Source organism: Muscardinus avellanarius (genome assembly GCF_963383645.1).
Source record: "Muscardinus avellanarius genome assembly, chromosome: 17".
NCBI classification, from domain to species: Eukaryota; Metazoa; Chordata; class Mammalia; order Rodentia; family Gliridae; genus Muscardinus; species Muscardinus avellanarius.
In genome coordinates this window covers 22,811,312-22,836,205 of record NC_137803.1, presented here as the reverse complement: position 1 = coordinate 22,836,205, position 24,894 = coordinate 22,811,312, and the positions used below count along the sequence as shown (strand labels likewise).

Below are 24,894 nucleotides of genomic sequence, written 5' to 3'. Positions count from 1 at the left end.
GGGCAGTGATGGGGACATTTAATTTGCTTCTGATTTATAGTGTTTGTGTATTATATCACTTTTGTTAAATGTTGGTGGGTAGATGTAAGACCTGGAGGAATTTGGGTTGTTTAAACATAGAAGCACAAGATTATGTTGTTTTATAAATGGAGGAAGCTTGGGGATCAATATCTGTAGCCCTTTCGTTTTTGAGATTCAGTGATTGAGGTCCCATAATTTACTTGATGTCTTACCTTATTAGTTTCCTTTTTATTTATTTATATTTTTACTGGTGAATTGTAGTCATACATCTTAATGGAGTGGAAGATGGTAGAGACATACCTGCACAAATCACTCATTTAACCCTTCCCTACTTCCTACCCCAATCTCTCCCCACTCCCTCCTTCTCATGTTTGGCTTAGTGATTGACTTTGAAATGTTTGTAAATGCACATCTGTGCATTATGAAATTTCCCTTTCCCCTCCTATCACCATCAGATAGGTTACCTTATTTATCTATGATTTTTCCTTCTTTATCTAGAGTTACTCCTATGACCCATTTTCTCCCTAGCTTCTGCATATTAAAGAGAATATCTGAATTTTTATTTTACTTTTTGTGGCTGATTAATCTCACTTAGAATAATGTTCTCCGGTTCCATCCATTTTCCTCTAAATGACATAATTTTGTTCTTCTTTATGACTGAATAAGTTCCATCATGTCATTATCCCATAGTTTTTAAATCCATTCCTCTGTGAATGGACATCTTAGTTGGTTCCATACTTTGGTAGTTGTGAATTGTGCAGCTATGAACATTAGATATTCATGCATTAATTTGGTAATTTGGTTCCATTCTTTTGGGTAGATATCCAGAAATTGTATTGCTGGATCATATGGTAGGTTCATTATCATTCTTCTGAGGATCCTCCATGCTATTTTCCAAAGTAGTTGCATTAATTTGAAATCCCATCGACAATGGATTAGAGTTCCCACTTCTCTACATCCTTGCCAGCATTTGTTGTCATTTTTTTTTTTTTTGATGATTACCATTCTAATTGGAGTTGGGGAAATCTCAAGGTAATTTTGATTTATATCTCTCTGGTTGATAAAGGTACTAAACATTTTTTCATATATTTATTGGTCACTTGAATTTCTTCTTTTGTGGAGTTTCTATTTAATTCACTAGTTTTTTATTGTGTTACTTGTTTTCTTAGTGGTGTGTTGGAGTTCTCTGTATATCCTAGATATCAGTCCTCTATCGGAGAAATAGTTGGCAAAAACTTTCTCCCATTCTGTTGGCTCTCTCTGTTTGGGGTTCTTGATAGTTTCTTATGCTGTAGAGAAGCTCTTCAGTTTGCAATCCCATGTATTCACCCTTTTTTAAAATTTCTTGTGCCTTTCATATCTGTTGAGAAAAGTTTTACCTATGTTTATGCATTGAAGGGTTGGAACCATGCTCTTTTCAAGGAGCCTCAAAGTCTCTGATCTGATTTCTAAGTCTTTGATCCATCTTGGGTTGACCCTTTTGTAGAGTGAGAGAGTGGGGTTGATTTCTATTTTTCTGCATATGGTTAACCAGTTTTGCCAACACCATTAGTTGAAGAGGCTCTTTTTTTTTTTATAGTGTATGTTTTTGGCCCCTTTTGCCAAAAGTCAAATGCAAACAATTACAGATTTGTTTCTGAGTCTTCTATTCTGCTCCATTGGTTTATGTTTCTGCTTTTGTGCCAGTATCATGTTGATTTTATTAATATGGCTTTGTAGTATACTTTGAAGTCCAGTATTGTGATGCCTCTTACATTGTTCTTGTTGCTGTGAACTACTTTGGCTATTCTAGGGTTTTTGTTGTTCCAAATGAATTTAAGGACTAGTTTTTCCATGTCTGTGAAGAATGAACTTGGTAATGGTCATTCTTGTTATTGGGTATTGCTTTGAATCTATAGATCACTTTTGAAAGAATGGCAATTTGATATTTATTCTGCCTATTCAAGAACATAAAAGATTTCTCCATCTTCTAAGGTCTTCTTTGATTTCTCTTTTCAATGTTTTGCTATTTTTTATAGAGTCTTCTACTTCTTTGGTTAGGTTTATTCCTAAGTATTTTATTTTTGTTTGTGATATTGTGAAGTGTGTTTTCAGGATTTATTTTTCAGTGGATTTATGATTGTTATACAGGAAAGTTTCTGATGTTTATAAGATTGATTTTTTATCCAGACATGTTGCTGAATTTGTTGATCAGTTCCTTAAGCCTATTGGTTGAGTTTGTTTTGTCTTATAATTATAATATCATGTCATTTGCAGATAGAAATAGTTTTAGTTTTTTTTTTTTTCTATTTATACTCCTTTGATTTCCTTCTCTTGCCTATTTCTCTGGCTAGAGATTCAAATACTATATTGAGAAGAAGTGATAGTGGGCATCCTTTGATATGTTTCTTTTTCATGCATCTTATTCTTTCTGCTTTCTGTGCCACCACATTTGCCCATGAAACATAAGCAAAGTCACCACGTAAGTACATTGTTGGAAAACTCAGGTTTATTTATGACCCATCCATCTTCCTTGTAATAAATACATAAATACATAAATAAATAAATATAGTAAAAGCATTGCCAGGGAATCACAGGTAGGTCATTTACAGCTATGCAAGGGCTATTTATACCTTATATTATTATATCTTACATAGCGCCTAGTATATATTCAATCAGTACTACTGTTAAAAAGTATACACTTCAGTAAATAAATTGATAAATAGATGATACTTTTATCTTTTTGATAGCAGATTCTATTAAAAATTTGAAGTAAATTTGGAAGTTTCAGTTACCTTGGAAACTAATACTATAATGGCTCATTAAGATTTTTGGCTTAAGATGTCCATTAACAGATGAATGGATTACAAAACTGTGGGGTTTGTATACAATGGAATTTTACTCAGCCGTAAAGAAAAACACAATTACATCATTTACAGGGAAATGAATGGAACTGGAAGACATTATGCTAGGTGAGATTAGTCAGTCACAAAAAATAAAAAATCGGATGTTTTCCTAATATGTAAAAGCTAGGAAGAAATGGGTAACAGGAGGAACTCTAGATGAAGAAGGCGATGGGAGGGGGAAAAGAACAGGAGTGGGGAAGAAAGAAACTCTCTAAAGCACATGTTGTACTTAAACATATCAAAGTCAATCACTAAGCCAAGCATGGGAAGGAGGGAGGGGGAGAAATTGGGGCAGGAATTGGATAAGGGCTAATTAGGTGATGTGTGCACTTATGTCTCCACCATCTTTTATCCCATTAAGATGTATGAATACAATGCACCAATAAAAAATTTAAAAAACAATTTTTGGCTTATTAGCTTCTCTAATGTTGAAACTTTGTGATATTTTACTCAGAAAACTTGCTGAATGTGAATTAGATATTCTTATTCTGGAATTTCAAACTCCAGAAGAATGAATCATTTCCACAACAGCAATTGTATGTTAATGTAACTATTATAAAATGATAAAAATTCATTATGTAGCATATTATATATTAATTTAATAATATGCAACTGAAATAGATATTTATTATTTAATATAGAGATTAATCAGCATTTATTGAGAGCCACTGTGAACCTAGGGAGTAATAGCAAATCACAAGAATCACGGCTTTCATTCTTATAAAGTCTGTAGTACTTCTGTAACCAAAACACCCATACCCATGGTACAACTCAAGAACAATACTAAGCTTTCTTATGAAGTCGAAAAAGTTAAGCATAAAGGTCACTCACTGCTCCCCCATTTTTTACTCAATTATTTACCATCTATAAAAATGTTTATAGTCTTTGGACTCCTGTTTATTGCACGTGTTGTTTCTTTTGAATCTCGAGGACTTGGTGAACTTGTATTCATTATTCAGGATCCAGCATGTATCCCACTTGTTGGGAGCTCTTTCCTAACTATTGGCTTCCAAACAGGCATCTATAAGGATGAACCTGTCTTTTCTCCTTCAATATCATTCACTGTTATCCCATATCTAGGTGCCCCATTTTCTAGTTAAGTGACACATAAAATTGGTCATCATACTAACTGCCTGATTTGGAAAATTTCACCAGGTAATATAATTGGATGCTTGTGAGAGTTCTTGGCAGGATAACATATATAAAGTAGGGAAGACATGATATAAAACAGAATATTGTGTAAACATTAAGTGTTCACTTTCCTGTCAATTGTATATAACTGCCTTCAGTTATATACAATTTCACATAGGCCCAATAAATGTCAGCAACATTCATAATCATCTTGCATGAATGCTATGACCACTAATTAACCATGCAAAATACTATTTAACCTCAATGGAATACCTAAGTCTGTATTCTGTAAAATTATTCATTACTATCGGTTATAAGCTAATCTCAGCTTTTTGTAATAAGAATTTTATCTGAAAAGCAGAGTTATTGTCAAAGCCTGTGGAGGTAAACATCTCTTCCATAAATCAATACTCACAAAGAGTTGCTCACAATTCGCACTAAGTAGAATGCACTGAAAAAGTGCTATAATATTTTGGAAGGTTTCCTTTTGTATTTCTAAAGATATGTTTGTTGAATCCAGGCAAGATGGTATATTTCTTTAATCCCAATACTTGAAAGGCTAAGACAAGAGGATCACAGGTTCAAGGACAGCCTTAGTAAGTAGTGAGACTCTCATCAACCTAGTAAAACTCTGTTTCAAATAAAAAGAAAATAGGGCTGGAAGTATAGATTGTAGGTAGGATACCCCTGGATTCAATCTCCTGTAAAACACACACACACACACACACACACACACACACACACACACATATGCTTATTTTATAAAAAATGAGATCAGTAAAAATGGTTTTATTTCTTTCTATGTCTACATATAATTGGATATACCATAATTTGTTTAACCAATTAACAATCATTCAATTAGGCCTTTTTTATTTTCCATTATTTTAAATAATATTGTACTAGATAATTTAATATATATGTAATATAGTTTTTCATATTCATATATATTCCTAGAAGTGGGATTATTGGGTTAAATCCTTAATGATGAACATTGCCAAGTCAGTTTTTCAAAGTGATGTATCAATTCATACTTTCAGAAGCAAAATTGTCATTTTAAAAACTTTGGAGTATTGATAGGCTAAAGTATTACTTTACTTTGTTTTCCCATGGTGTGTGTGTGTGTGTGTGTGTGTGTGTGTGTGTGTGTGTGTGTGTGTTTGTGTATGCACACGCACATGCAATCTCACTTATGTAGCACTGGAGATTGAACCCAGGGGAGTTCTGCCACTGAGCTACATCTCCATCCCTTTTTATTTAATTTTATTTTGAGAAAAGGTCTTGCTAAGTTGTCCAGGCCTTGAATTTGTAGTACTCCAATCTCAGCCTCTCATATACTGTAATTATAGGTATTCACCACCATGCCTGGATTGTATTTACAGGTTTTGAAAGAACACTTTCTATATTAGAAGTTTTTTCTATATAGAATTACTATAGAAAGTCTTAAAGTGAAAGAAAATAATCCTATAACCGATATGCATAAGAAATACAAAATTTTACTTGGCTTAGTGCATATATGCAGGTAAAAAATCTGTTTCAGTTATCAAAGATATAATACAATAGCTAAGATGAAAGGTAGTTGCCACTATACATGATTTGCCATTTCAGTCCATCTGTAGGAAGGATTCCACTGTAACTTTCATATAGAATAATAGCATTGATGTGCTATAGAATTTCATTATATTTTATGAAAGATCTGTATCCAGGAAGACAAGACCATATGAGTTTGAGGAAAAGGTGGTAAACCTCTTCATTATTTAATCTTGTGCTGGGAATAGATATTACATAATAACTCAGACAGATGAAAGGGAACTTATTAAAATGCTACATAAAACAATTCTTCCCCAAACTCACTGACTCTGAAGTTAATGAAACATATGAGTTGGACCAAGCTGACTCTGACTTGTCTTAATGCTGATAATGAAATCAGGAGGAACTGGGCCATTAGTACATGGGTATAAGTTCATATCTGAAAACTACCTCTAGGACAAATTGGTAGGTCCTGCCTGAAATCCATCTCGGTATTTCCTGGCTGATCCTCAGTATTACCTGCATAAAATTCATCCCTTTACAGAGGGCATGCTTTTCTAATACTTAAAATGGCACCATGATTCTGTGGTTGCTTTCAGAAGGGTGACTTGAGGGAATCTGGAATTACAGGATTATTTTAAGATTAAGAAGTAAATGGCAGGGCTACTAGATGAGATCCTGTAAGACCAGCATCCAAATTGGCTCTTGATCTTTGGGACGAAGAGTCCTAAAATGACCACCTGCTTCTAGACGTTTAGGCTATCCTCAGTTGCTTCAAGAATCTGGGTCAGGACCAATCATGCAGAGGATGTTATACTAGACAAACTATAAAGAGGTTTCCAAGAAAAAATTGGTGTTTCTCCTTCAAATTTAGTTTTGCCTAAGAGGTAAATTCATTCTGTTTGGAAAAAAATTGGGAAATCAGATGGATAAACTAATTCTGTAATTTGCTATCACATGCTTGTAATTATGGTTGCTTCTCACAGCATGGGTGAGTGTGACGGCACCTAACAGGCACACTCTCTTGACCCAAATTGTGATGTCTACCTTCAAGTATTTGCTCTTCAACCAACCACTTAGAAGTCTCATTTTGCCAATGAAAATGAAACAATGCATAAATAAATGAAATAAATAAGAGAATAAGGAAGAGAAACTACATTTTACAGAGGAACATGAGACATACAGGCAGAGATAAACTTGTAACACGTTCCATGAATACCCTTTATTTGTCTGCAGCAGCTACTTTTGGGAAATGCCCATGTCTTGAGAGTGTCTCTCCATCTTGCTTCTATGCTCTGCCCTTCAGGAAATGCGACAGCGAAACAGGGGGAAACTAGTTCTGAATTTGAAGGAACGTAAAGTAACCTTCAGGCTTTAATTTGAAATAAACAAAGCATTTGTGGCAGTTCTACTCTGGCAATTTGCAGAGTATTGCCACATTGCTGAATATTTAAGAGCGAGACATGTTTCCAACCTCAAGGTCTGTCCCCCAATTGATAAGTCTCTTTTTATTAAATGAACTTTAATTACTTGATAATTAGACCTTCCCTAGGAGAAGATGTGGATTCCGATAGTCTGCCAACAAGGCTAGAGGGCAAATCAGAAGAATATGCCGTTTTCAGATTAGAATTTAAAAGAGAAATAGGCCCATTCTGGTTGAGGGGGTTGGGGGGGAGAGAAGGAGAGACTTCCCTGGAGGCTGAGTCTTGGCATGAACCTGAACTGTGAAATGCTTCATTTCCACATTTACTTAAAATCCAAATTAGAATGAATGAGAGTGCATGCCTACGATACTCCAACTCTCTTACTCCCTGGATCTGATGGGAAGATTTGCTTTAGTCTGTGTGATGCAAGTATGCATGGGTGGAAGGGTAAGGATTCTATTGTTCTGTTTATTTTAATTCTGAGAGGCTAACACTTTTGATGTCTCTCCAGATTTAGCAGCTTTCTATTCATCGCCATGGTGATTTTTTTTGCCTCTTTTGTTATGTGATGCAAAAATAAAAAAATTAAAAAAAACAAGTAAAAACTGTTTGCTTTTGCTATGAACATTCTGTGCCTAGCTAGCATTTGAGGAAGTAGGTGTTGGTCTGAAGTAGAATGATGGCTTCAGCCATTCTGCAAGCTGTCCCCTGTGGTTGGGGGCTGACCCCCAGACCTCTAATTACTTTGTTTCTGGGAACAGTGATTTGAAGAAGAATTGAGAAGTTCTGTTTCAGATGTCCACTGATCTTTGTGATAGTACAGGCTTGTAGACCCAGTACTTGAGAGGCTGAGATCACTGATTTGAAGTCAAAATGTGTTAACTTAGTGAGATCCTGTTTCAAGATAAAAGCATAGCATAGGCTGAGAGTGTAGCTCAGAGGTAGAATGTCCCTAAGTTCATTTTTCAGTACTGCAGCAGGAAAATAAACAACAGCAACAAAATCTCAGATTGTCCACTGGTCTCTTTTTAAATTTATAAGACTTGGATAAACTTTTCATAGATGCAATAGGCATTATCTTTACCCCCCTCCCCAGTCTTCAAATGAAAGACTATAAATAGGTATATTTTAGTATATTTTTTTACAATTTTTTAATTTTTATGTGAATCATGTCGAAAATGGCATACATTCAAACAGTACTTGGTGCCCTCCCCCCCACCACTTCACCTTCTCCCCTCTCAAAAATGAGTGTTCAGGTTAACCATGCTACATTCATACTTTTGTACATATTCGAATGTAGCTCCTCCATTAATCAACCTCAGCCTTCTAGCTTTGCTGAGATTTCTCCTCCATTATCTGGAGTCCCTCTGGTATCCCTAATGTTCCCTAGTTTGGGCATATTAGAGAAAATACATGTTCCTCCTCTTTCAATGCTTGGCTGATCTCACTTAACATAATATTCTCCAGATCTTTCCATCTTCTTGCAAATGAAATGATTTTGTTATTTATAGCTGAATAGAATTCCATTGTGTATATTTCCCATAATTTTGAAATCCATTCATCTGTTGATGGAGACCTAGGTTGATTGCATATTTTGGCTATTGCAAATGGTGCTACTATGAACATGGGCATGTATATGTTTCTATAGTTCTCTGATTTCACCCCTTTGGAAAGACTCAGGAGTGGTATAGTCAGAGTATATGGTGTATCCATTCTCAGTTTTCTAAGGAATCTCCACACTGATCTCCACAGTGGCTGAACTACTTTGCACTCCCACCAACAGTGTAAAAAAGAGTTCCTCTTTCCCCACATCCTCGCCAGCATTTGTTGTTATTTGACTTCTTTATGCCTGCCACTAGCCTCAGTTCTTTTTCACATTCTCTAAAAAATTACCGCTCTCTCTCTCTCTCTCTCTCTCTCTCTCTCTCTCTCTCTCTCTCTCTCTCTCCCTGTATGCCTCCCTGATTATTGCTATCCTTCATAGACTTTTCAATGTTCAGGAAGTATTTGCCTAAAATGACTATCATAACATATTACATTATATGTATTTTTATTCACCTAATATTTATTGACAAATTATTTGTCATGCACAGTGCTCAGTGTTTAGAGTACAGAATAAAATAAAACTGAGCCCTACTTTTGTGGAATGTACAGCCTCACCAGGAAAATAGCTGCAAAGTAAATTCCACAGTTAATTAATCACAATTGAAGTAAGCCATACAAAGGAGACTCAAAGGTACAACTGGTTATATCTGGACAGGGGGAGATCTTTATAAAGAAATGAGGATTCTCTTGCTGCATGGGTACTATTAAAGCCCACATAGTGAAGAACTATGTTACTAAAGGGCTAAACAAAATTAAAACCTTCATTCCTTTTTCTTAGCTAGTTCTCTAAAGAAATTGAGGTCATGGCTATTTAAAAGGCTCTGAGTAACATTTAACCAAGTAATATGTAAATAGGCACCTAGTGAATCTTTTTAGTAGTAGTGTGAGATAAGGGACCTTCATGGAAATATTAAAATATTAATATTAAATAAATTATTAAATTATTAATAAATTATTAAATTATTAAATTATTAAATTATTAAATTATTAAATTATTAAATTAATAAATTATTAATATTAAATAAAATATTAAAAAAAGAAAACAGAGTAAATTCATTTCCCCACAGTAATCTCATAATGGCTATATGTCTCTTGCTAATAACACTTAATGCTTACTGTTTAGCTATAATTAGGATTGTTGACATCAATAAAATTTCTGATGCTAAAGCCCAGGCACCTTTAGTGTGTATTAGTCAATTGTAAAATTGGAATTAAAAGTGTCTGTGTTTATCGTTCTGAAGACAGGTGATAAATGGAGCTTCCATATGTGCCTGACTTTTCCATATGTAAAACAAAATGTTATTTCCTTTTTATAGCCCTTCACTAATAGATTCGGGGCCTGTTAACACGGGGAGGTACAGATAATGTCTAAACCTGTGAGAATCGTCTGGTTGGGTATTCTTCTAGTAAGTCCTGGTGTTCTCGATTTAAAGCTGTTACAGCATCCTGGGCTAGGCCAGGTATGATGGCTGAGCCCGGGTGGGATCCATTCTTTCAGACAACCTTTCCCCAAAGCTCAATATAGAAGCCCTCTAAAAGCAACAGAATAGGGCTGTGTACTCTTCTTAATAGTACAGTATTGAGGCTGAAGTTTGTCTATACGATTTGAATTTAGGAAAGAATATATAGTATAGATTAGTTCCAGGAACTCCCCCATACTCACCATCATTAAAAAAAAACTGTAGATGTTCAATATCTTTACTATGAAATGACACCATACTTATATTTACCTGTACATATCATCCCATATGCCTTAAATCATATTCAGATGAATTATAATACCTAATATGATCTAAATATTATGTAAATGATTAATACTGTAATGTTTACAGAATTACTACCAGAAAAAGTCTATAAATGCGCACTACTGGTGTAGATTGTTTTCTGAATATTTTTAACGTGTAGTTGGTTGAATTCTCAGGTACATGGAATCTCAGATACAGAGGGCTGACTGTACTTACTGAACAACAGAGTTTACTCAGTTCAGAGCTTCTGCTCAGAATGGAGAACATTGACATATACAAGAAATTCTTCTTGAAGCATTTTTATTTAGGAAGAGGAAACAATGTCATTTATGAAGTATATTAATTCAGTACAAAATCAATTTAAACAATTATAGTACAGTGTACTCATCTGAGTGAGTTTTACTCCCATCCCAGGTCCATATGCAAAGTGGAAAGAGTATTTTCTTAAAGAGCCGACAGGCTGGGGGTTGACAGGGCTTGCCTAGTGGGTACGAAATCTTGGGTCCTATCCCTAGCACTGCAAAAATAAAGAAGTGTTATGAAGATTAAATGAGGTTGCCTATAAAGGTGCGTAGAGTAGTGTGAACTGCAAAACAAACCTTACCCATAGTCATCTAGCTAGGGAAAAGTTGAAGTAGAAAAAACCAGGTAATCTGGTTTCTGATGCGGAATTGTTAAATATTCCAAATTGCTAGAGTGTGTTGAGAAGTGATAGAGTCAAAACTTAAACCAGATTTTCAAAAGGTAGATGTTTCCGAAATGTTTGGAGTTGCATCGAACCTCAGTAAATATTTATGTAATTTTTTTCTTTCAGTAAATATTTGATATACCCCATGAAAATATAGTCCAGAAAACATAACACAAACATGCAAACAGTTTTCAGGCTCTTATTTATATACTCAACTCTGTTACTATGTCTGTAAGTTATGAATGTGATAAAAATTTAAAAGATAGAGGAATGATTTCCAGTAGGACTATGAAAAGTTTTTTTTTTTTTTATATAAAATCCTTTTTTTTTTTTTGGTGGTACTGGGGATGGAACCCTTCTGCCTCTGAGCTGCACTCCCAGACCCATTTTTAATATTTTATTTGGAAACAGGGTCTCTTAAGCCGGTGAGTCTGCCTTCGAACCTGTGTGATCCTCCTGTCTCCGCCTCCCAAGCACAGGGATTACAAGCGTGCGCCACCACGCCTGGCTATAGGATACTTTGAGAGTGATTACAGGTTTGATAGGAGATGTCAGAGGAGAGGGTGTTCCATTTTAGAGAACATAACATGAAAAAATGAAAAATACAACCAAGAGGAAGCCATGTTTAGGACCTGGATATGTTCCATAGATCTGAGAAATGTTTGGCAAAAGTTATGGAAGACAAGCCAGTAAGACACATAGTTTTAGATTCATGAATACAAAATTAAACAAAAAACCTTTGACTAGTGTTTGAAGAATAAGACAATGCCAGGAAAATGGGGCAGTTAAAGTTTCTTGGTTTAGGCTATTTAGCAACATTGATGTAGTGACTACTTTTGGAATTTATTTGAATGTGGAAAGAATGAACACAGAAAACCGTGGGGTTGGAGGGGATCATGTGTGATTGGATTAGTGAGGACAGGTTGTTGCTGAACAGGTAACTTTTTTTTCTTCCATGAGGATCCTCATGAGATAAAATTTTATCTGTATGAAGCACAAGAATAATTTGTGTTGCTTTGGAACATTAAATGAGACTTCTGAGAATATTGGGTTTCATTCTTACAAATTAGCAAATCTAATATTCATTATTAACCATCCTTATTCAGACCTTGAAAGTGAAATACTTAGTTTATAGCCTATTACTTCTTTTTGTGTTTGGTATATGACCTACCATTGTAGATGTTAATTTAGCCCCAAATTGATGGTGTTAATTCAAATCATAGAACACCTTATAAACTTAAAATTACTTTTTTTTGCTGTGTAGAGTCCCCTTTGTAGAGGCAAAAAATACTACAAATTACTTTTCTAGCCTCCCACTATGACAAATAATCAACTGTTTAAAATGTCCAAATACTGCATTGTTAGATTTTAAATAGGTCATATTTCTGACCCCTGTTTATTAAGTTCTGAAATCACCATAAATTTAATATTGAATAAACAGGCAGAGTAGGAGCCAGTTCCATTAAGTCTAATTATATTAATATGCAAACTCATGCTTTGTATACATTTCTTCCAGCCAGATAATGTTTACATAAGGAAATAATTGTTGAGTATCGATTTGAATTACTCTTTTATTTTATATTTTATTCTGTGCTGTAAAATTTACCTGCAAGTCTATTTTTAATGCTGTTGATATTCAGATGGAAAATAAATGTTTTAAATTTATATAATATGTGTATTTTTATAGAACCATATATCTGAATATACAAAAGTATTCAGATGTTTTATCAACCCACCAAAATATTTTAATATCCCTGCATTTATGAAATATACAACTTGCATGTATGGGAAAATTCATTCCTGGCTCTATTTTCTTCACAAAAATAGGAGCAAAGATGAAGAAGACTACTATCAAAGAGGTCAGAAACTTGCTTGTAATCTGTTGCCATCCTCTGTTTAAATCCATACCTTAATCCGGGCGTGGTGGTGCTCGCTTATAATCCCCGCGCTTGGGATGCTGAGACAGGAGGATCGCGCAGTTTTCAAGCCATCCTTAGGTACTTAGTGAAGCTCCCAGCAACTTAGTGAGACCCTGTTTCCAAATAAAATATAGAATGGGTCTGGGAGATAGCCTGGAGGTAGAAAGCCTCTGGGTTCTAACTCCAATACCACCAAAAAAAAAAAAAAAAAATCCATACCTTAATTAATCAGCAGATGCCTAATGCACTTCTCCCACTTCTTTTGAATAGATTTAGTATAAACAGCTCAGATATTGGACTTTGAGCAATGAGCCAGAGCATAAGTTAACTGATTACTTCTGTGTATTACTCGCCCAGTGCAGTTATAGATTAGTTCTTCTGATAATCAATGAAAATAATTAAGCGACTAGTGCTCTCTGTAGATACATTTGTAGTGTTAATCCAGATAGCTTCATGAATCTAAATTCTAGAGACTTATTTTTTTATTTTTTTTTACTTTGTACTTTTTTTTTTTTTTTTGGTGGTACTGGGGGTGGAACCCAGGGGCTTTCTACCTCTGGACTATACCCCCAGACCTATTTTATATGTTATTTGGTAACAGGGTCTCACTAAGTTGCTGAGAGCCTCACTAAGTTGCTGAGGCTGGTTTTGAACCTGTGAGATTCTCTTGTCTCAGCCTCCCAAGCATGAGGATTATAAGTGTGCACCACCATGCCTGGCAAGAGCCTTATTTTTTGAAATCAGACAAGTACCTATATTTGTGGACTAAATTTCAATTAATAAATTAATATTTGCACAAGTATTAAGTTTTTTGTGTAGTCTATTATTAATCATCATTCTTAAAAATGACCTTGCTGGGCAAGGAGGCACATGTCTAAAATTCCAGTACTTGAGACAGGAGGATCTCGGTTCAGAACTAGCCTTAGCAACTTCAGAATCTTAGGGAAGTTTTCATCAACTCAATGATACTCTGTTTCCAAATAAAAACTAAAATAGTGGTGAGGGTATAGCTCAGGGGTAGAATACTCCTGGATTTAATATCCAGTACCACAAAAAAATTAAAAAAGGAAAAAAAGAATAACCTTAATATTGTATCTCTAGGACTCCAGGATTTACATTAGGGCGTGAGACTGTTTAAACCAGTATAAGCATATTGATGGTAGCCTTTCATAGCTTGTACCCATTTAATATGGGATATTTTACATATTGTGGATTTAATTATTCTATGGTTAAATCTCTGATTGAGGAATGAAATTTTATGGAAATTGACTTCTTTGCTATAGTTTTTTTTTATTTCTCTCATATTTCATGAGGATGTTTGATCCAGGACATTTTGTCTTTGCCATTTTGTTTTTTCAGATAAATTTTTGTCAGCTTATAGAAAAAAAATGTGTTCATGAAAATTAACCAACTAAGTTTAAACTAGCAGTAAATGGAACACAGTAGAATTTATTTGCTGACTTGATGGAAGAATCAAAACTTTTTAATTGAAACCAGGACCTGAAAATTTTTGACCCATTTACAATTAATAATATAAAAATCACAGTAACATGAAATATGATTAGTAAACTTGATTTGAACCTCATACTGATGAGGGAATAGATTTTATTATGAAGTGAACATACAATGAAAACAATCCCAAGAAAATTAAAGTGATATTGGAACCTTTAGAATATAACTATGATGAACAGAACAGAAATCAAGGAATTAAAATTATTCAGTTTCATTTGTTTTAGAAAATAAAATTGCCAATGATATAGCAATGATGGCATAATTTATATAATCTATTTGCAATCATTAAAAAAAACCCAAAGGTTTTCATGATCACAATACTAGGATCACAGATGTCCATTTGTTCATAAAGGGTTCACAAGGACAAGATAGAAATACCTTCCACCCTTCTATCACAATGGAGGAGATTGTTTACCTTGCTTGTACTTAATAGTGGCCAGATTATTTCTTTTCTTACCCCCTTATTTTCTTGTTCATCCATGCGTGTGCCTCATTTTTACATGTACATCATAGTGTTTATGTGAGTTGACTGTTATTTTATATCCCAAGAAATAAAGCAGGTTACCAAAAGACTCAAGTGTAATAGATAATCCAACCAGGTCAGAGTCACAAGCTACTCTAATTCCAACTTTAGGACTTTTTCACCACACGGCACCATAATTGACAAATGGTGATGCTAATTTACTTTAAACAAGCAACCCGTAAGAGACTGCCCTCTGTTCTTTTAACTAGCAGTTTATATTGTTCATCTTTCTTGAAACTGCCATAGGTTATACCTTATGACCAGTCCTGTATGAAGTCCCATAACTTAATAGACTTGGTTCAAAGTGGGGTAACTGCCAGGACCTGGCACCAGGCATCAGAAGAACAAGGTCCTATGTGAAGGACTGCTACATGATACCTGTGTGAGGCTGGTGTTGAATTTCACTTTTCTGAGCTGCAATTTCTTCATCTGTAAAACTAGAACAATCTTCTCTTCTCTTCTGTTTATTGTTACATGGCTATTTTATTAGCAAATAATGGAAAAGTAAGCATCTTGGGATAAGTGGGAACTTTTTCATAATTTTTATCCCCAGAACCAACTTGTAGTGTCTGACAGTGGAGACAGTGAAATTGTGAAGAGCAAATGAGGTTTGAGTAAAGAATTTTAAAAATATAACTTCCAAGATAATGCAAGGTGTGATTTATTTTATTTATGATGGCTTATAGGAAATATTTATCCTTCCTTCTTTGCCCCCTAGGACCACTGAGGTTCCTTTCCCAGACAGAATCTGTCACAGCCTTCATGGGAGACACAGTGCTGCTCAAATGTGAAGTCATTGGGGAGCCCATGCCAACAATACACTGGCAGAAAAATCAGCAAGACCTCATCCCAATCCCGGGGGACAACAGGGTGGTGGTGTTGCCCTCTGGAGCGCTGCAGATCAGCCGCCTTCAACCAGGGGATGTTGGGATCTACCGTTGCTCAGCCCGGAACCCAGCCAGCTCAAGAACAGGAAATGAAGCAGAAGTCAGGATTTTGTCAGGTATACCTGTTCTCTTTGTTCTCTTCAGAATCGTGTTCTCCAAACTAGATCAAATAACAATTTTCTTCAACAGGTATAGTAGGTTTTGTCATAGATGATTTATTTTTTTCTTGCTAAGCTGTTCAATGAAGCTACGCTAAAGGTTGCTCATATTTTCCTGTGTTTTGTCACTGAAGTTTTGGAAGAAAAGATGCACTTTGGTCTCATTCATTTGCTCACTCATCCACTCATTCCATTGATGTTTAGAATACGCTGCCTCCTGCGAAGCCCATTGCTGAGCACCTGTTAGATATTCTTTTTTTTTTTGAAGATTTAAATGAGTTTATTACAAAGATAGAAATAAAGAATATAGTTACCTGAAATGAAGTCACCAACAATTCCTGGATACAGAGTATTTTATAATCAGTCTTCTGACCCAACTAGATCCGCCCCCCTCTGGGGCCAGCCTTTTGTTTTTTGTTTTTGTTTTTAATTAATTAATTTATTTATTTATTTTTATTGGTGCACTGTATTCATACATCATAGTAGGATACATACTTTTGTAGACATACATGCACACTTTTCCCAGTCAGCCCCCACCCAATCCCCATCCCATTCTCTCCCTATCCCTCCCACCCATGCTTGGCTTAGTAGTTGACATCTAGTATTATGGCAATTTATCTAAAATTAAAAATGATAATCTCACATAACAGTTTCATTTGTCTGATACCAAGCTTTTGATGACTTAAAGATAACATTTCAATATTTTTTTTCCTTTCTTTCTTACCAGAGAATATTTTTTTCTATTTTTTAGGTGAAACTATCATATATTTATATATTTATTTTTCAGAAAAAAATCTATCCTAATATGGAATATGACTCTAGGTACCCAAAACGATCTTGAAAAAGAACAAAGCTAGAAGATATATATTTTCTGATTTCAAACCATATAAAGCTACAATAATTGAAACAGTGTAGTACTATTCTAAAGGCAGATATATAAACCATTGGAGTTAAATAAAAGCCTAGAGCTAAATTCTTCCCTATATTGTCAAGTTATTTTTGACAAGGTTTCCACGAACATTTGGTGGTGGAAATATTAATCTTTTAACTAAATATTGTTAAAAAATAATAATTACATGGAAAAGAATAAAATTGGACCCTTACCTAATCCCATATACAAATATTAACTCAGAATAGATAATAGACCTAAATATAAATCTTAAGACTATAAACTTTTAGGAGAAAATCTGGGTCATTAAACCTCACAACATTGAAATTGGCCGTTAGATATTCTTTAGTTTTGCTCTAGTAAGAATCTCCAAGGCAGCTATTGACCTCGTTTGCAAAGGATGAAAGCGAGGATGAGCAAGGCCAAGAATCTACCCCTAAATCTGGACTAAACAGTCAACTACTTTCCCACTCACACACTCAAGTCTGAGAAGCTCTGTGCTAAGTAAAAGTGGTACCGCGGTGACCAGGACTGACCCAGCCTGGCTGATTCGGATTCTGGGTACATGACAGGTGCATATGTAATTACAATGAAGCATGATTGATATGATGATAAAGAAGTTATTTCTCCACATATCTCATCTTCCTTTCTCTTTCTGACAAAAAATGCTAAGACTCTGGCCTTAATTTCTTCTTCTAAATAATCAGAGGTCCAATTGGATGTTCTCTAAGGTGTCTTCCAGTGACTGCTACTGCCTAACATATCTCTGAAATACCTACTTTCTCACATATTCTCATTTGCAAGGCTCAGTTAGACTCGGTTGTGTGAATAACAAGTAAGTTCATGCTTTAGTAGTTAGGATGGACATCTCATCAAAGCATTGATGTTGGTTCCTGCCTCAATCACTAACTGTGTGTAGGTAGTTGCCACACCCATGCCAACTATGTAGAGGGCAAGTTATTCTAAAAGCAACCTAGCGATTCAATTGAAAGTTTCTCATGGCTTTAAATAGGATATTATTAAAACTGCTTCATAACTTGTTTATATATTCCATTCTCTAGTCACAGATATCCTGAATTAAATGTGCTAATAACTATTGCCAATGCCATTATATTTCATTCACATTGCAGTGACAGGTGCAAACAAAGGTATTATTTGTTCCTAACACATATATATTTATTAAGGCATTCATTACCCACACAAAATTTTAAATGTTTATATTCACATATTATTAATAATGTGCATGTTGAGTCAATCAGATGGGAAGCCATGATAAGCAACAAGAAAATAGACAAGAGTATGTTTGATTAACTTAATATGACCAAGAGGTGAGTTTTCAAGTGGTATTGAGGGATATTGCTAAGTTGAATATTTGCTAAATATTCAAATTGAAATAAAAGCTTTGAAAGACACAAAAACATAATTATCTAATCATCATTTGCCTTTGTTTGTTGACTTTGTAAAACAGGTTTCCATTGTAATCCATGCCATTTTGTTTAAAGCCTTATTGTTATTTTGGCTATAAACAAAAAAAGTGTTGGTGTATTTTGGAATTGTGTAGGTATTTCTTACCTGAATGGACACTGAAAATTTAAAAATAAACTATATGATAGCTGAGTATGGTGGCACACGCTTTTAAATCTGTACTTGGGAGGCTGAGAAAGGAGGATCACAGGTTCGCAGCCGGCCTCAGCAACTTGTGAGGCCCTCTGCAATTTAGTGAGAAACCTATTTCAAAATAAAGAAAAAAATAGGGAGCCGGTGTGTGGTGGCGCATGCTTTTAATCCCTGCATTTTGGAGGCTGAGATAGGAGGATCGTGGTTTGCAAACAGCCTCAGCTACTTAGTGAGGCCCTTTGCAACTCAGTGAGACCCTGTTTCAAAATAAAGAATAAAAAATAAGGCTGGGGGTGTAGGTTGGAGGTAAAATTCCCCTGGGTTTAATCCCCAGTACCATAAAACAAACATCATAAACTACATGAAATGAGAATTTTTATTTAAGTTTTATAAATTCACATATAAGCTTCAAAAGAGGATTTTAAACAAAGATAGTACACACATACACCTGTCTTTTGTCATACTTGATTAAACCTGTGTTGCATGCTGTTGACCACATGATGTTTTTTACTTATCTGTCCTGAAGTTTGCAATCTGGTTTAGAGTTGAAATTGAAATACATAAATCTATAATAAGCATAAATTTTAGAGAATGAATCAATGGTCAGTCCTAGCTTCTCTTAGTAACTAATTATGTCTCTTTAATTTCAAGATTCATACTAATATTTTTTTATTAAATATCCACTTTCTATAAGCACCAATTTGAAAGCAGTAGTAGATTATATATGGATAATACCCATTCTCTATTCTCTTACTAGGGAAGATCTGGTCACTAGAATAGAAAGCCATCATATAATTAACATAATTAAGGAGTATTAAAAGTGGTACTAGAAAAGTTAACACTATTTCAAAAAAATATTCACCTATGGTCACTAAAGTACCATATTGTTTAATAAAGCTATTTCACTTGTAAGAAAGTACACATTTTTCATATGGAAAATTAGTAGAAAAGAGTTGTAATGGATTATTTTTGAAACATCAATAACAAACATTAAGAGTTGAGATATTTTCAAATGTCTTATGTGTGATGGGGAATAGACGATGCATTGACACATTCATTGTGGTTGTCAAGTCCAGTTTATTCACAGTTCATCACATCTGAGTGGCAGCAGGAAGATTGAATTGCAGAATCATGAATCTGTTTTGGGCACTAGGTTGACTAGAATAACTGGCCCAATTCACTGGAATTCTTATTCCAGTTTTCTTGATGGTCTAATTGAATTGCTTAGCTGGTAATTTAATCTATTGTTCATTTGTTAAACTACAATTAAGTGACTGGTGTTAGCATAGATCTTAGCTAAATATCTGTGGAATTCGAAGCATTGTTTTTTAATGGAATGAATAGAACTCAAATATATTTTGAATGATTTTTCTCTATAATATTTTTATTAAAATGAATAGTAACCAAAATTGTTTTAAAATTTATCTTAGTTTGAAGTAAAATTTTGATTTTAATCTTAATACAAATAGCTTCCTACTTTTGTTAATTGCTAAAAATTTTGCACTGTCAATGTATTATTAAATTTTTATTTCACTACATATTTCAAAATTAATTACATGTATACCTTGGAGATGTTACAGGTCCAATTCCAAAAAACTTTGACAAAGCACATTATAATGGCAGAGCAAGTCACACAAATATTTTGATTTTTCATCGCATATAAAAGTTATATTTACATTGTAGTACAGTCTATTTGATGTTCAGTAATGGCTGGGCGTGGTGGCACTAGTTTGTAATCCCAGCATTGGAGGTGGAGACAGGAGGATCATGGTTCACAGACAGACTCAGCTACTTAATGATGCCCTTTGCAACTCAGTGAGACCCTGTTTCAAAATAAAAAATAAAAAGCAGGGCTGGGGTGTAGCTTGGAGGTAGAATACCTCTGGGCACCATCCCCAGTACCACACCCCCCACCCATGCACAAATATGCACTAGCATTATTTGCAAAAAATAGTGCACATACCTTAATTAAAAAATGCTTTATTGCTAGAAAATGCTTAGAGTGATCTGAGCCTTCAGCAAACCATAATCTTCTTGGATGTTAATATCTGTTGATTGATCAGTGTGTTGACTGTTGACAATAGAGGTGAGTATAGAATTCTCTTAAAAAGAGATCACAAGGATGTTTTCTATATACTGATTGACTTCCCTCTATGAAAGCATTTTTTTAGTCAGTTTTTCTTGTACCTATGACCAAAATCCTGATAAGCACAACTTACAGGAATGAATATTTGCTCAGACTCTGGGAAGCAGGTCATGTGGCAGAGGGATTCCCCCTTTACATCATGACAGCCAGAAACAGAAAGAGCAAGAGGAGAAGGCCGGGACATACATTGTCTCTGATGTTCTTCCCCCGGTGATCTGCTCCTCCAGCCATGACCTGCCGTTGGATCTTGCAGCACAGGGGACTGTGTTTTCAACACCTGAGCCTTTGGGGGCCATTCCAGACCCAAACCACAACACATGTGATAGATTGGATTTCATTTCACCTATAGGGACCCCTCTGTACTCCTGCCTCTGCTTTATCACATAATTCGGGTAATATACTAAGTCCTTGGTTGTCATTTCACCAGTGTTTACAGTATCTTCCCAGGACTTCTTTGTTCATCTATGAGAAGCAATTTCTTACCCATTGAAGTTTTATTACACTTTTGTAGCATTTCAGTCACATCTTCAAACTCCACTTATAATTCCAGTTCCCTTGCTGTTTCCACCATATCTACAGACACTTTCTCCACTGATGTCCTTTCTGACCCCCCTGAACTCATCCATGAGAGTGGAAATCAACTTCCTCCTAATTCCTATTTATGTTGATATTTTGACCTTCTTCCATTCATTGTTAGTGTTGTTAATGGCATTTATAATGGTGAATCATTTCCAGAAAATTTTTGTCTAGATCACCAGAAAAACCTTGCTAGCTTTGCCAGCTGTAACCTTATGAAATTTACTTTTAAGCAATAGGTTTTGAAAGGGAAATTATTTCTTGATCCTTGGACCAGAGAATGGATGCTGTATTGGCAATCATAAAAGCAACAATGGTTTCATTGTACAACTCTAGCAGAATTCTTGGGTAACCAGGCACAGTGTCTGTAAGCAGTAATAATGTACAAATAATCTTTTTCTTCTGGGCAGTAGGTCTCAAAATATTCAGTAAACCATGTTTTAAACCGATATGTTGTCATTTAGTCTTTGTTATCCCATTTATAGAGCAAAGGATAAATAAATTTTGTATAAATCTTAAAGGGCCTGAGGATTCTCAAAAGGACAAATAAAAGTTGGTTTCAACTTAAGTCACCAGATACATTAGTACCTAATAAGAATGTTAGCCTAATAAAGAAGGAAAAAAGAAAAGAAAAAAGAAAGTCAGACTAAACTTTGAAGCTTTGAAGCTAGATATTGACTTCTCTCTAGCTATGAAATTCCTAAATGGCATTCTGTTCCTATAGCATACTTTTTCATCTACATTGAAAACCTGTTATTTAGTGAAGCCACCTTCACCAGGTATAGATATGGATAGCTTTATGCAGCTTCTACATATCACCTTGAATTTTGGGAGGAGGGGAACTAGAGATTGAAACCAGGGGTATTCTACCTCTGAGCTGCACCCACAGCCCTACTTTATTTTATGTTTTTAATTTGTAATGGAGTCTCACTAGGTTGTCGAGGGTCTTGCTATGTTGCTGAGTCTGGATTTGAACCTGTGACCCTACTGTGTTGGCCTCCATTTACTGAAATTACAGGTGTGTGCCCCAATTCCTTCCTCATCATCTTGAACTTTTATATTATGGAGGCAGTTTCCTTCCTTAAATTGCACGAACCAGACTTTTCTACCTCCTAACCTTCCTTCTGCAGCTTTTCTTCCTTTCTAAGACATCATAGAATTAGAGAGTTAAGGTCTTGTCTGGATTAAAATGGCATAAAGTTATGTTGTTTGATCTTCTGTTCACACTACTAGAACGTTCTCCATATGAGTAGTAAAGGTACTTTTCTTTTTTTTCTTTTTTTTTGTCATTCATGTTTTCACTGGAGTAGCCCTTTTAATTTTCTTTAAGAACGTCTTTGAATTGATCATTTGGATTCTTGGCACAACAAAACTTTGCTTTCAGCCTATCTCAGCTTCTGACACACCTTCCTCACCAAGCTTAAGCATTTCTAGGCTTTATTTAAAATAAGAAACATGCAATTCTACTTTTTTACTTTCACACTTAAAGGCTACTGTATGGTTATACATAATCAGTCTATGAGATGGGGATGGAAACAATCAATTCATGGAACAGTCACAACACAGAACATTTATTGACTAATTTTGCCATCTTGTATGGGCATGGCATGTGGCCTTCCAAAACAACTATTATACCAACATCAAAAATCACTGATTAGCTAGACAAGGCATTTCAGGCCCATAATCCCAGTGCTTGGGAGGCTGAGATAATGAGAATCACAGGTTCAAGGTCAGCCTCAGCAACTTAGCACGACCATGTTTGAAAGTCAAAAGTATAATGAACAATAGGGCTGAGAGTGCAACTCAGAGGTAAAATGTCTATGGGTTTGACCTCCCGTCATCACCCACTCAAAAAACATCACTGGTCACAGATCATCATACCAGACGTGATAATGATGAAAAAGTTTGAAATATTGTGAGAATTATCAAAATGTGACAGAGACAGGAGTGCATGCTATTAAAATAATGGTGCTGAAAGACTTTTTCTGTGTGGAGTGGCACAGACCCTCAATTATTTAAAAAGAAAAAAAAAAACACCGAGTGTCATTGCATGTATGTCGGTATCACTATGAACTACGTTATGTTGTGAGATTATAATGCACCAACGAAAGTATAAAAATAATATTAGAAGATTATGTACTTATAAAAGAATGCAACCAAATGAGGTATTTCTGTAAACATTGCTGCAATATATTATTATAATTTATGCAGAATAATTATAGGAGATAATGAAGACAGTTGCTTTTATTTGTGGTACTGGGGATTGAACCCAGGGTCTTACATTCCCTAGGAAAGTGCTCTACCATTGAGCTACATCCCCAGCACATTATTTTTATTTATATTTATTGAGAGAGTGTCACTAAATTGTCCAGTCTGACTTCAAGCTTGTGATCGCCCTGCCTCTGCCTCCATACAAGCTAGGGTTATAGAGGCATGTGCCACTGTCCCAGGCTCCAACATTGTCTGCTTTTTAAATTCACCATTAAACCTGGTATGGTGGCACATACCTGTAATCTCTGTACTTGGGAGGTTGAGGCATGAGAATCACAAGTTTCAGGACAAACTCAGCAATATAGTGAGACTCTCAGCAACCTAGAGAAATCCCATTTCAAAACAAAAATAAAAATGGCTTAGGATATAGCTAGAGGGTAGAATGATCCTATGTTCCATACTCATTACCACAGGAAAAAGAAAGAAAGAAAAATATCATTATCAAACTAGGTATAGTGGCACACACCTGTAATCCTAGTACTTGAAAGGATGACACAGGAAAATTATAGATTCAAGGCCAGCTACATGATAAATTAGTGAGACCCTGTTTCAAAATAACATGAAACAGGGAAAGGGGTGTATTTCAGCATCCTTTGTTTCAATCCCCAGTACCACTAAATTCAATCAACCAATCAATCAACCAACCAACTAACCATTAAGCTAGGTAGCTAGGTAATTCATTTGCTTGGGAATTTGACTAACATAAAGCCTAGAGGAGAACTGGTCAGATCTAGGAAATGTATCACAATCATGTTCTACTGGAACTAGTCATGGTAGGTCAGATCTTTTTATTTTATCAGTAATGGGAATGGAACCCAAGGGTATTCTCCCTCCAAGACATACCCTCAGCCCTAGTTTTCAATCTTTTTATTTTTTGTTTTTTTTTTTTAAATTTAAAAAAATAGTGTGATTTCATTTATGATCATTAGCTTTAAAGATTTACTTTTAACTTTAACTACTTTTATTTTTTTTTTTAGAAATTAATCTTTTTTTTTATTTTTTTAAACAATTTTTTATTGAACATAAGTAGTATACATTTATACTATATTTGGTGCCCTCTCCCCCCCTCCCCCTCCCCCCCCCACCAATGGTTGTCCAGGTTAACCGTGTCTTATTCATAATTTTACACATGTTCAGGTGTAGAACCTCATTAATCCAGATCGGTCTTTCTCCTCTCCTATCTTTCCATTAAAACTTAGCTAGTATTTCCCCTCTAATATCTGGGGTCCTACTGGTATCCTTTGTGTTTTCTAGTTTGGGCATATTAGAGGAAACATGTGTATCTTCTCCTTCTGTGCTTGGCTGATCTCACTTAACATGATGTTCTCCAGGGCTTTCCATCTTCTTGCAAATGATGTAATTTTGTTCTT

The 24,894-nt window shown here is 35.1% G+C and overlaps 1 protein-coding gene across 1 annotated transcript in view; it reads left to right on the top strand.

Annotated features, from left to right (window-relative positions):
* Window positions 1-24,894, top strand: part of DCC (DCC netrin 1 receptor) — a gene marked incomplete at both ends in the record, with an annotated part of 1,196,613 nt that overhangs the window by 529,212 nt on the left and 642,507 nt on the right. The window contains one exon of the mRNA XM_080714768.1: window positions 15,699-15,983. Within this exon, the coding sequence (XP_080570894.1) occupies window positions 15,699-15,983 (285 nt within the window). The remainder of the gene's footprint in view (window positions 1-15,698; window positions 15,984-24,894) is intronic.